Genomic DNA, 13,803 nt, shown 5'->3' with positions numbered 1-13,803 from the left:
TTAATATTTAAAAAAATACTTTTTAAAACAACAATTTTAATAGTATTGCCAAACAAATCTTTAAACTTTCAATATAAAATAGCATTTACTTAAAATATTTTTATTATTAATTATAATAAATATTATGTGTGAATTTTATCATGATTAAAAATAAAAAATATTTATTATATGTATAATGGTTATATTAAAAAAATAATAATTTTTTGTGTAATCATGAAAAAATCGTGCAAGGTGGGTATCATTTTCTTCTTGAATCTTCCATTATAAATAGTGAAAAAAGAAAAAAAAAGAAAAATTATTTTTAAATAAAATTAAATAGAGTCTTATGATTTATATTTGATAAATTAATATTTTGGTTAAATTTGTTAATAAAAGGTGTATTAGTAATCGATAGTCGTGACCTCGCATTGCTCAGGAGTTATTAAAATTCTCAGACAAGGATTTGACTATCAAATAAATTCAACAGCTTCTTGTAATTATCAACTATCTGAGAGACTTTATTTCACGTATGTATAAATATACTTTTCTTTCACAAAAATACTGAAAAAATAAGCCCTTCATTGAGTATCGCACAAACGATACTGTCTAAATAATGAAGAAAATCTCACAAAATTCACCTCTTATAGACTGATACTAGTGATGAATATTGAGGAGCTATTATTCTAAAAAAAAAATAGAAGAAAAAAGACATATATGTGATCATGCTAGCAGACTTCCTAAGAAATGATGAGTTATCTATGATGATAAAAATCATTGCTCTATGAAATGAAATTTAGATTTTTTAATTTTATTTTTTATTGTCAGAGTGAACAGAATTGATTTAAAAGAAAAAATTTATCATTTCTCAAAAATAATTTATTATAAATTTAAATATATTATGCACCTGATCTAAGAAATTAGTGTAAATTCAACTGCAATTAAGCTTTTTATTTATCAAATTTTAAATAAAAGTGTGTTTAAATATAAAATATTTTTAATGTTCTAAAATAAAAAGTAATTGTATTGCTAATAAATATCTATCGCACTTATTTTGCATTAAAATTTTAAGACTAAAGCTATTTTTTAAGGAAAAAATATTATTTTAAATATTGTTAAAAAAATAATTTAAAAAAATATTTTACTATTTTAGTATTTTAATAATTAAAATTTATTAAATTTAATTTTAAATTAATTTTTAATTAACATTTTTAAAAATTCTTTTCAAAACAACAATTTTAATAGTATTGCCAAACAAATCTTTAAAATTTCAATATAAAATAGCATTTGTTTAAAAATATTTTTATTATTAATTATAATAAATATTGTGTGTGAATTTTATCATGATTAAAAACAAAAAATATTTATTATATGTATAATGTTTATATTAAAAAAAAATAATTTTTTGTGTAATCATGAAAAAATCGTGCAAGGTGGGTATCATTTTCTGCTTGAATCTTACATTATAATTAGTGAAAAAGCAAAAAAAAAAGAAAGATTATTTTTAAATAGAATTAAATAGAGTAAGATTATTTTTAAATAGAATTAAATAGAGTCTTATGATTTATATTTGATAAATTAATATTTTGGTTAAATTTATTAATAAAAAGTGTATTAGTAATCGATAGTTGTGATCCCACATTGCTCAGGAGTTGTTAAAATTTCCAGATAAGGATTTGACTATTAAATAAATTCAACAGCTTCTTGTAATTATCAACTATTTGAGAGATTTTATTTCACGTATGTATAAATACACTTTCATTTCGTTAAAAATGCTGAAAAGATAAGCTCTTCATTGGAGTACTGCACAAACAATAGCTGTCTAAATAATGAAGAAAATCTCACAAAATTCACCTCTCTTATAGACTGATACTAGTGATGAATATTGAGGAGCTGTTCTTCTAAAAAAAAAAAAAGAAGGTAAAAGACATATATGCGATCATACTAGCGGATAGTTCTCTAAAAAATGATGAGTTATCCATGATGATAAAAAAATAATACTCTATGAAATGAAATTTAAATTTTTTTGATTCTATTTTTTATTGTCAGAGTGAACAGAGAATTGATTTAAAGCAGAAAAAATTATTATCTCTCAAAAAATAATTTATTATAAATTTAAATATATTATGCACTTGATCAAAGAAATTAGTGTGAATTCGACTGCAATTAAGCTTTTTATTTATCAAATTTTAAATAAAAGTGAGTCGAAATATAAAATAATTTTTTTTTATAAATTTTCCTACAAACAAATATTGAAAAAAAAATGTCTCATTAAGCTTAAAATCAATTTTTCATCACATAAGCCCTTATACTTTCCTAATTAAGTCTAACCAAATTTATACTTAATAAAATAATAATTTTTTATTAAAAATAATAATTTTAACATTAAATAATTTTTATCTATATATTTTAAATTTTTTTAATTTAAAAAATAATATTTTATTATTAAAAAAATTATATTTTATTAAATATAAATTTATTCGATCTTATCAAAAATTATAATTACTTATTTAACTCTAAACTTAATTTTTAAAAACATTATTAGCCTTCCTCGTTAATCATTCACTCTCCCTATAAGATGCACAGATACCCAAAGGGCAGAGATCCAAGAACTCATTTCAATCTAAATTCCTGTTGAGTTTTAAGTCTTTTCTTTTTCGCTTTTTGGATTCAATTCTGGTCCAAAAATGCCTCTAGGAACTGTTGAAGTCCTACTTGTTGGTGCTAAGGGTCTTGAAAACACTGATTTTCTCAGTAAGTTCAAATATATCTCGAAAAAATTTTTCGTTGTTTATTTGTTTGTTGATTATAAAATTGAGATGTGGGTTTTCAATAATGAGATCATTATGTCCATAATGAGTGATGTTAATAGATATTCATAAGCCTCTCTCTCTTTTATTTGTTCTACCTTTTTGTGTGTTGTTCTTGATCTGTAATTTTCTTTACATCGACCATTTTCCTTGTAGCTGAATCAATCGCTTTGGCCTACCAGTGGAATGTTGTTTAGGTGTTTTTCCCCCCCTAATAATAATAATTCTGGATTGATTTTTGACGAGGTTAAAATTCTTATGTGAGCAGATGGCGTGGACCCTTATGTCGTCCTCGCTTGCCGTACCCAGGAGCAGAAAAGCAGTGTTGCTTCAGGTATTTATGTCTCTAATCGCTCTGAATTCTTAGATGCATTTCTAATTTTTACTTATCAGATTAGATTAGAAAAGATCAAGTAATATGTTAATACTTGCTTTGGTGTGGTAAGCACAAGAGATTATTGGCAAAACTATGCCTTCAATATGTATGCAATTGGCCTTGCAGTCAAGTGGAGCGTTTGTACCCAAGATGGAGATCATACCCTTCTCCTTAAAATTTCTGTTGTGCAAAAGAAAAGTTATACAATTAAAATCCTACAGGGAAAGGGAGTGAACCAGAATGGAATGAGAAATTCTCATTTGAGGTATCAGATGGTGACACAGAACTCACATTGAAAATCATGGACAGTGATGTTGGTGCTGCAGATGATTTTGTTGGAGAAGCAACGTGAGTGCAAGTTCCCCATCTATATGTAACAAATTAGAATCTTCATAAATTCGGTTGAATTTTCTATGCAACACTGAAAATATAAAATATTGATTACGGGTTCTGTGATCCATTCAGCATTCCCCTTGAGCCATTGTTTTTGGAAGGAAACCTCCCATCTACGGCGTACAAAGTTGTCAAAGAACAAGAATACAAGGGAGAGATTACAGTGGGCCTCACCTTCACCCCAGAGGTAATTACTGTGTTTCTACCTAAGCATAAGGAAAAGGGGAAGAGTGTAGGATTATTGAAGATGATTCAGTTGTCGATTACTTTACTCCAAGTTAGCAAATCATGTTAAGTCACTTCTTCTTAGTTTATGTCTTCGTGGACAAACATTGAATCGATAGATAAATATAGTTTTTCTAGTTTTTCCAGGCCGTAATGATAATAGTGTTGTTTCTTATTCCTCATTCTAGTATTGTGAAAACCGTGGTTTCCAGGTAGAGATGGACAACGTCGGAGTGGATGGATACGATTTTCGGTTATAATATTAACTAGCATCTTGGTGTGGAAATGGCAAGGACTGCTTTTGGTTTGGAGATGGCAAAGAGACTCTGTTTTTAACGTCGATGTGTTGTGAGAACTTGTTTTGATGTTGCAAATAATACCGATGTGTTTTAAGAACCTTTTGGTGTTGATTGATTTGGATTTGTGTTTGGCATTAATAATAGTAATTGTTTTTTTTTTTATATGTCTCAACAATTTTAATCAGAAAGTGTTAAAAAATTTAAATCATATTTTAATTATAAAAACTCTAAAATAATAAAATAATTTTATTTTTCGTTCCCATGCCATGTTTTCCCTTCAAAATAATATGGTCTACGAAATCGTTTTCAGTGCAAGCCTTGCTGCTGGCTATATTGAACAATATGGAAAACTTAAGCGAGACAAAGGCATAGGAGTCCTCCATTTTCATGAAGACTGTACAAATGTGTGTAAAAATACTAAACAATACAAAACTATATAAACTACAAGACTAATAGATTAAGAAAATTATGGTCAAATGCTTCCTGCAAAATCATGAATCCTCTGTTCATTACACACATGGGGAAAATAAATCGTTTGGATCCTTGATGCTTCACTTTAAGAAAAGCCAAAAAAAAAAAAAAAAAAAAAAAAGAACTTCGTTTTCTATTCATTGCCGTGAAAATGGAAGAAAGTACAACATGAACATATTGCATTTGGGAAAACTTTCGCACAGTTGTCGCCCCTACATCTTCTGAACAAACTACCAAAGTTGAAAGACTATTTTACAACGGTTCAAATTATAGTCAATATCATATTACAAAAGCTAAAATACAACCACAAAGGTTATTGTTGAAAAAGGCTGCGTATTATCACAGATAATTATAATACCTAAACTGGTAACAATTACCTTGACTCTAGGAGTTCACCCTCCCACGCAGTCCCTTATTCTCCTTCAAGTGTGGCGGTTGTTGAGAACCAACGCTACTGCAACTTGGTAAGCTCACACTTCCTGACGGCACGAAGGAAGGACTATTCAAGGGTACTTGTGTCTGGGAAGCAAGTTGCTTCTCCGGAGCATCAAAGTGAACTGATATATCAGTTTGAAAAAAGCTGGGTAAGCCAAAATCAGGAAGTGCCAAACTACCATCCTTCAGGGTCTGAGAAGCGTCAACTGGTTGCTGAAAGTAACTTTCCCTCAGGGTTTGAGAAGTGTCAACTTGTTGCTGGAAGTAATCCTCCCTCTGGTTTTGAGATTTTGCAAACATTTTAGCTAGAAAATTTTTATACATACTTAATTTATCATGAATTTAATAAATAATAAATATCATGAGATTTATATAAAAAATAAATAAATTTTATATAATTATATTTCAAATTCATGATTGATTAAATTAAAATAAATTTTCCTCAAAAGTTATTATTATATTTCAATTCTGATAATGACTATACGTGTGTGGGTCTTGCAAATAATGACAAACCGTAAAATCTTTTTCTTCAAAAAAAAAAAGAAAAATATATTTTAAATTTTGTGGCATCCTGATAAAAAAGTCTTAGTTATTTTAATTTTAGAGAAATTTTAATATATTATTATTTTTTTTAAATATATCAATTTTGCTAATTTATTATCATTATAATAATTAATTTATATTTATAAAATGTATTTTAATTTTTATCTTTCTAATTCAAAGAGACTTTAAAAAACAAATTCTCCATGCTTCGTAGCTCAACAGTTTTTCTTGAAATATTCCCATTAGATTCTAATAATTTAATAAATTAAATTATTTAATCACTACTTTTTTAAAATTGAATTAAAATGTCAATGTATTTTGTAAAATAAAACTCTTTAATTTTTTTTATTATATTTTTAATAAAAAAAATTAATCAATTTATTTTAATCTAAATCATAAAGACAGTTAAAATTAAGTGATTAAATAATATAAATAATTAAAACTATGGAAATTAAACAGTATAAATATATAAGGCTAAATAGATAAAATTATTTTAATTGAATTTTAAAGAAATAACTAAATAATTGATCTTAGCCAATTATAAACCTAATAGTAATTTATTTATTTATTTTATGTCTTCCAACTGTTCCCACTTTCATTTTCTTGCTTTTTCCTATCCCCTATGTCTTTCTAGACTATTTAGATTTTATCATATCAGTATATAAAAATTTAAAGTCACTTTTGAACGATTAAATTAAATTGAGTTTATGTGATACCAATTTTCATATAGCAAAGAACCTTTTGAACGATTTATTCAAAAGTTATGTTTGTTTCAAGAAAATAATTTTTATATGAAAAATATTTTTATCATGAAAATATTTTTATTATTTTATTATAATATTAAATTAATGATATATATATTTATTATATATATATATATATATAAATAAAAGTATGTCTACATTTTAATAAAATTATCAAAATTTAAAAATAAAAATAACTTTCTCTTTTAAAAATAAAAGTCATTTTCTTTAAATATAACTTAATTTTCTCTTTGATTAGAAAAATATTTTCAGTGAAACAAATGGAGCCAAAAATCAATTTTTCATACTTAATAAAATAAATTTTATTATTAAAAATAATAATTTTAACATTAAATAATTTTTATCTATATATTTTTATTTTTTTTTATTTTCAAAAATAATATTTTATTATTAAACTTTCAATATAAAATAGCATTTGCTTAAAAATGTTTTTATTATTAATTACAATAAATATTATGTGTGAATTTTATCATGATTAAAAATAAAAATATTTATTATATGTATAATGGTTATATTAAAAAATAATAATTTTTTGTGTAATCATGAAAAAATCGTGTAAGTTGTGTATCATTTTCTGCTTGAATCTTACATTATAAATAATGAAAAAGCAAAAAGAAAGAAAGATTATTTTTAAATATAATTAAATAGAGTCTTATGATTTATATTTGGTAAATTAATATTTTGATTAAATTTGTTAATAAAAAGTGTATTAGTAATCGATAGTCGTGACCCCACATTGCTCAGGAGTTATTAAAATTTCCAAACAAGGATTTGATAATTAAATAAATTCCACAGCTTCTTGTAATTATCAACTATCTGAGTGACTTTATTCTACGTATGTATAGATATACTTTTTTTTTTGTTAAAAATGCTAAAAAAATAAGCCCTTCATTGGAGTACCGCACAAATAAAAACTGTCTAAATAATGAAGAAAATCTCACAAAATTAACCTCTCTTATAGACTGATACTAGTGATGAATATCGAAGTTATTCTTCTCAAAAAAAATAGAAGAAGAAAAGACATATATGTGATCATGCTAACGGGTAATTTTCTAAGAAATGATGAGTTATCTATGATGATAAAAAACAGTGCTCTATGAAATGAAATTTAGATTTTTTGATTCTATTTTTTATTGTCAGAGTGAATGGAGAATTGATTTAAAGCAGAAAAAAAATTTATCATCTCTTAAAAAATAATTTATTATAAAATTAAATATATTATGCATATGATCTAAGAAATTAATGTAAATTCAACTGTAGTTAAGCTTTTTATTTATCAAATTTTAAATAAAAGTGAGTCAAAATATAAAATAATTTTAAAGTTCTAAAAATAAAAAGTAATTGAATTGCTAATAAACATCTATCGCACTTATTTTGCACTAAAATTTTAAGACTAAAGCTATTTTTTAAGGAAAAAATATTATTTTAAATATTGTTAAAAAAATAATTTTAAAAAATATTTTACTATTTTAGAATTTTAATAATTAAAATTTATTAAATTTATTTTTAAATTAATTTTTAATTAATATTTAAAAAAATACTTTTTAAAACAACAATTTTAATAGTATTGCCAAACAAATCTTTAAACTTTCAATATAAAATAGCATTTACTTAAAATATTTTTATTATTAATTATAATAAATATTATGTGTGAATTTTATCATGATTAAAAATAAAAAATATTTATTATATGTATAATGGTTATATTAAAAAAAAAAATTTTTTTGTGTAATCATGAAAAAATCGTGCAAGGTGGGTATCATTTTCTTCTTGAATCTTCCATTATAAATAGTGAAAAAAGAAAAAAAAAGAAAAATTATTTTTAAATAAAATTAAATAGTCTTATGATTTATATTTGATAAATTAATATTTTGGTTAAATTTGTTAATAAAAGGTGTATTAGTAATCGATAGTCGTGACCTCGCATTGCTCAGGAGTTATTAAAATTCTCAGACAAGGATTTGACTATCAAATAAATTCAACAGCTTCTTGTAATTATCAACTATCTGAGAGACTTTATTTCACGTATGTATAAATATACTTTTCTTTCGTCAAAAATACTGAAAAAATAAGCCCTTCATTGGAGTACTGCACAAACGACAGCTGTCTAAATAATGAAGAAAATCTCACAAAATTCACCTCTCTTATAGACTGATACTAGTGATGAATATTGAGGAGCTATTATTCTAAAAAAAAAATAGAAGAAAAAAGACATATATGTGATCATGCTAGCAGACTTCCTAAGAAATGATGAGTTATCTATGATGATAAAAATCATTGCTCTATGAAATGAAATTTAGATTTTTTAATTTTATTTTTTATTGTCAGAGTGAACAGAGAATTGATTTAAAGCAGAAAAAATTTATCATTTCTCAAAAAATAATTTATTATAAATTTAAATATATTATGCACCTGATCTAAGAAATTAGTGTAAATTCAACTGCAATTAAGCTTTTTATTTATCAAATTTTAAATAAAAGTGTGTCGAAATATAAAATATTTTTAATGTTCTAAAAATAAAAAGTAATTGTATTGCTAATAAATATCTATCGCACTTATTTTGCATTAAAATTTTAAGACTAAAGCTATTTTTTAAGGAAAAAATATTATTTTAAATATTGTTAAAAAAATAATTTTAAAAAATATTTTACTATTTTAGAATTTTAAAAATTAAAATTTATTAAATTTATTTTTAAATTAATTTTTAATTAATATTTAAAAAAATACTTTTTAAAACAACAATTTTAATAGTATTGCCAAACAAATCTTTAAACTTTCAATATAAAATAGCATTTACTTAAAATATTTTTATTATTAATTATAATAAATATTATGTGTGAATTTTATCATGATTAAAAATAAAAAATATTTATTATATGTATAATGGTTATATTAAAAAAAAATAATTTTTTGTGTAATCATGAAAAAATCGTGCAAAGTGGGTATCATTTTCTTCTTGAATCTTCCATTATAAATAGTGAAAAAAGAAAAAAAAAGAAAAATTATTTTTAAATAAAATTAAATAGAGTCTTATGATTTATATTTGATAAATTAATATTTTGGTTAAATTTGTTAATAAAATGTGTATTAGTAATCGATAGTCGTGACCTCGCATTGCTCAGGAGTTATTAAAATTCTCAGACAAGGATTTGACTATCAAATAAATTCAACAGCTTCTTGTAATTATCAACTATCTGAGAGACTTTATTTCACGTATGTATAAATATACTTTTCTTTCGTCAAAAATACTGAAAAAATAAGCCCTTCATTGGAGTACTGCACAAACGACAGCTGTCTAAATAATGAAGAAAATCTCACAAAATTCACCTCTCTTATAGACTGATACTAGTGATGAATATTGAGGAGCTATTATTCTAAAAAAAAAATAGAAGAAAAAAGACATATATGTGATCATGCTAGCAGACTTCCTAAGAAACGATGAGTTATCTATGATGATAAAAATCATTGCTCTATGAAATGAAATTTAGATTTTTTAATTTTATTTTTTATTGTCAGAGTGAACAGAGAATTGATTTAAAGCAGAAAAAATTTATCATTTCTCAAAAATAATTTATTATAAATTTAAATATATTATGCACTGATCTAAGAAATTAGTGTAAATTCAACTGCAATTAAGCTTTTTATTTATCAAATTTTAAATAAAAGTGTGTCGAAATATAAAATATTTTTAATGTTCTAAAAATAAAAAGTAATTGTATTGCTAATAAATATCTATCGCACTTATTTTGCATTAAAATTTTAAGACTAAAGCTATTTTTTAAGGAAAAAATATTATTTTAAATATTGTTAAAAAAATAATTTAAAAAAATATTTTACTATTTTAGTATTTTAATAATTAAAATTTATTAAATTTAATTTTAAATTAATTTTTAATTAACATTTTTTAAAAAAATTCTTTTCAAAACAACAATTTTAATAGTATTGCCAAACAAATCTTTAAAATTTCAATATAAAATAGCATTTGTTTAAAAATATTTTTATTATTAATTATAATAAATATTGTGTGTGAATTTTATCATGATTAAAAACAAAAAATATTTATTATATGTATAATGTTTATATTAAAAAAAAATAATTTTTTGTGTAATCATGAAAAAATCGTGCAAGGTGGGTATCATTTTCTGCTTGAATCTTACATTATAATTAGTGAAAAAGCAAAAAAAAAAGAAAGATTATTTTTAAATAGAATTAAATAGAGTAAGATTATTTTTAAATAGAATTAAATAGAGTCTTATGATTTATATTTGATAAATTAATATTTTGGTTAAATTTATTAATAAAAAGTGTATTAGTAATCGATAGTTGTGATCCCACATTGCTCAGGAGTTGTTAAAATTTCCAGATAAGGATTTGACTATTAAATAAATTCAACAGCTTCTTGTAATTATCAACTATTTGAGAGATTTTATTTCACGTATGTATAAATACACTTTCATTTCGTTAAAAATGCTGAAAAGATAAGCTCTTCATTGGAGTACTGCACAAACAATAGCTGTCTAAATAATGAAGAAAATCTCACAAAATTCACCTCTCTTATAGACTGATACTAGTGATGAATATTGAGGAATTTGTTCTTCTAAAAAAAAAATAGAAGGTAAAAGACATATATGCGATCATACTAGCGGATAGTTCTCTAAAAAATGATGAGTTATCCATGATGATAAAAAAATAATACTCTATGAAATGAAATTTAAATTTTTTTGATTCTATTTTTTATTGTCAGAGTGAACAGAGAATTGATTTAAAGCAGAAAAAATTATTATCTCTCAAAAAATAATTTATTATAAATTTAAATATATTATGCACTTGATCAAAGAAATTAGTGTGAATTGACTGCAATTAAGCTTTTTATTTATCAAATTTTAAATAAAAGTGAGTCGAAATATAAAATAATTTTTTTTTATAAATTTTCCTACAAACAAATATTGAAAAAAAAATGTCTCATTAAGCTTAAAATCAATTTTTCATCACATAAGCCCTTATACTTTCCTAATTAAGTCTAACCAAATTTATACTTAATAAAATAATAATTTTTTATTAAAAATAATAATTTTAACATTAAATAATTTTTATCTATATATTTTAAATTTTTTTAATTTAAAAAATAATATTTTATTATTAAAAAAATTATATTTTATTAAATATAAATTTATTCGATCTTATCAAAAATTATAATTACTTATTTAACTCTAAACTTAATTTTTAAAAACATTATTAGCCTTCCTCGTTAATCATTCACTCTCCCTATAAGATGCACAGATACCCAAAGGGCAGAGATCCAAGAACTCATTTCAATCTAAATTCCTGTTGAGTTTTAAGTCTTTTCTTTTTCGCTTTTTGGATTCAATTCTGGTCCAAAAATGCCTCTAGGAACTGTTGAAGTCCTACTTGTTGGTGCTAAGGGTCTTGAAAACACTGATTTTCTCAGTAAGTTCAAATATATCTCGAAAAAATTTTTCGTTGTTTATTTGTTTGTTGATTATAAAATTGAGATGTGGGTTTTCAATAATGAGATCATTATGTCCATAATGAGTGATGTTAATAGATATTCATAAGCCTCTCTCTCTTTTATTTGTTCTACCTTTTTGTGTGTTGTTCTTGATCTGTAATTTTCTTTACATCGACCATTTTCCTTGTAGCTGAATCAATCGCTTTGGCCTACCAGTGGAATGTTGTTTAGGTGTTTTTCCCCCCCTAATAATAATAATTCTGGATTGATTTTTGACGAGGTTAAAATTCTTATGTGAGCAGATGGCGTGGACCCTTATGTCGTCCTCGCTTGCCGTACCCAGGAGCAGAAAAGCAGTGTTGCTTCAGGTATTTATGTCTCTAATCGCTCTGAATTCTTAGCTGCATTTCTAATTTTTACTTATCAGATTAGATTAGAAAAGATCAAGTAATATGTTAATACTTGCTTTGGTGTGGTAAGCACAAGAGATTATTGGCAAAACTATGCCTTCAATATGTATGCAATTGGCCTTGCAGTCAAGTGGAGCGTTTGTACCCAAGATGGAGATCATACCCTTCTCCTTAAAATTTCTGTTGTGCAAAAGAAAAGTTATACAATTTTGTGCAATATTGACAAATATAAAATCCTACAGGGAAAGGAGTGAACCAGAATGGAATGAGAAATTCTCATTTGAGGTATCAGATGGTGACACAGAACTCACATTGAAAATCATGGACAGTGATGTTGGTGCTGCAGATGATTTTGTTGGAGAAGCAACGTGAGTGCAAGTTCCCCATCTATATGTAACAAATTAGAATCTTCATAAATTCGGTTGAATTTTCTATGCAACACTGAAAATATAAAATATTGATTACGGGTTCTGTGATCCATTCAGCATTCCCCTTGAGCCATTGTTTTTGGAAGGAAACCTCCCATCTACGGCGTACAAAGTTGTCAAAGAACAAGAATACAAGGGAGAGATTACAGTGGGCCTCACCTTCACCCCAGAGGTAATTACTGTGTTTCTACCTAAGCATAAGGAAAAGGGGAAGAGTGTAGGATTATTGAAGATGATTCAGTTGTCGATTACTTTACTCCAAGTTAGCAAATCATGTTAAGTCACTTCTTCTTAGTTTATGTCTTCGTGGACAAACATTGAATCGATAGATAAATATAGTTTTTCTAGTTTTTCCAGGCCGTAATGATAATAGTGTTGTTTCTTATTCCTCATTCTAGTATTGTGAAAACCGTGGTTTCCAGGTAGAGATGGACAACGTCGGAGTGGATGGATACGATTTTCGGTTATAATATTAACTAGCATCTTGGTGTGGAAATGGCAAGGACTGCTTTTGGTTTGGAGATGGCAAAGAGACTCTGTTTTTAACGTCGATGTGTTGTGAGAACTTGTTTTGATGTTGCAAATAATACCGATGTGTTTTAAGAACCTTTTGGTGTTGATTGATTTGGATTTGTGTTTGGCATTAATAATAGTAATTGTTTTTTTATATGTCTCAACAATTTTAATCAGAAAGTGTTAAAAAATTTAAATCATATTTTAATTATAAAAACTCTAAAATAATAAAATAATTTTATTTTTCGTTCCCATGCCATGTTTTCCCTTCAAAATAATATGGTCTACGAAATCGTTTTCAGTGCAAGCCTTGCTGCTGGCTATATTGAACAATATGGAAAACTTAAGCGAGACAAAGGCATAGGAGTCCTCCATTTTCATGAAGACTGTACAAATGTGTGTAAAAATACTAAACAATACAAAACTATATAAACTACAAGACTAATAGATTAATAAAATTATGGTAAAATTCTTCCTTCAAAATAATGAAACCTCTTTTAATTACACACATGGTTAAAATAAATCGTTTTGATCCTTTTTGCTTCACTTTAATAAAACCCAAAAAAAAAAAAAAAAAAAAAAGAACTTCGTTTTCTATTCATTGCCGTGAAAATGGAAGAAAGTACAACATGAACATATTGCATTTGGGAAAACTTTCGCACAGTTGTCGCCCCTACATCTTCTGAACAA

At 24.9% G+C, this 13,803-nt stretch overlaps 2 protein-coding genes across 2 annotated transcripts; both read left to right on the top strand.

Moving 5' to 3' along the window:
• The first annotated feature begins 2,512 nt into the window (after positions 1-2,512).
• Positions 2,513-4,241, top strand: LOC110652246 (elicitor-responsive protein 3). The gene is made up of 5 exons (XM_058141728.1): positions 2,513-2,730; positions 3,055-3,120; positions 3,384-3,510; positions 3,628-3,742; positions 3,993-4,241. The coding sequence occupies exons 1-5, from the start codon at positions 2,664-2,666 to the stop codon at positions 4,038-4,040; spliced, it is 423 nt and encodes a 140-aa protein (XP_057997711.1). The 5' UTR covers positions 2,513-2,663; the 3' UTR covers positions 4,041-4,241.
• An 8,009-nt stretch (positions 4,242-12,250) lies between these two features.
• LOC131176657 (elicitor-responsive protein 3-like) lies at positions 12,251-13,206 on the top strand. Its single transcript, XM_058141732.1, has 3 exons — positions 12,251-12,540; positions 12,658-12,772; positions 13,023-13,206. The coding sequence occupies exons 1-3, from the start codon at positions 12,266-12,268 to the stop codon at positions 13,068-13,070; spliced, it is 438 nt and encodes a 145-aa protein (XP_057997715.1). The 5' UTR covers positions 12,251-12,265; the 3' UTR covers positions 13,071-13,206.
• Positions 13,207-13,803: the final 597 nt, after the last annotated feature.

The sequence above is a fragment of the Hevea brasiliensis genome, unplaced genomic scaffold (assembly GCF_030052815.1).
Source record: "Hevea brasiliensis isolate MT/VB/25A 57/8 unplaced genomic scaffold, ASM3005281v1 Scaf212, whole genome shotgun sequence".
Classification (NCBI taxonomy): domain Eukaryota; kingdom Viridiplantae; phylum Streptophyta; class Magnoliopsida; order Malpighiales; family Euphorbiaceae; genus Hevea; species Hevea brasiliensis.
This window is presented reverse-complemented; position numbering and strand designations above follow the sequence as displayed.

What these genes read in the sequence shown, in the direction of transcription:
- LOC110652246 (XM_058141728.1), top strand. Translation starts at nt 2,664, where the DNA reads ATGCCTCTAGGAACTGTTGAAGTCCTACTTGTTGGTGCTAAGGGTCTT. An exon ending in GAAAAGCAGTGTTGCTTCAG is followed by an intron (nt 3,121 to 3,383) that starts GTATTTATGTCT and finishes AAAATCCTACAG; the next exon opens with GGAAAGGGAGTGAACCAGAA. An exon ending in GATTTTGTTGGAGAAGCAAC is followed by an intron (nt 3,511 to 3,627) that starts GTGAGTGCAAGT and finishes TGATCCATTCAG; the next exon opens with CATTCCCCTTGAGCCATTGT.
- LOC131176657 (XM_058141732.1), top strand. Translation starts at nt 12,266, where the DNA reads ATGCCTTCAATATGTATGCAATTGGCCTTGCAGTCAAGTGGAGCGTTT. An exon ending in GATTTTGTTGGAGAAGCAAC is followed by an intron (nt 12,541 to 12,657) that starts GTGAGTGCAAGT and finishes TGATCCATTCAG; the next exon opens with CATTCCCCTTGAGCCATTGT. An exon ending in GCCTCACCTTCACCCCAGAG is followed by an intron (nt 12,773 to 13,022) that starts GTAATTACTGTG and finishes CGTGGTTTCCAG; the next exon opens with GTAGAGATGGACAACGTCGG.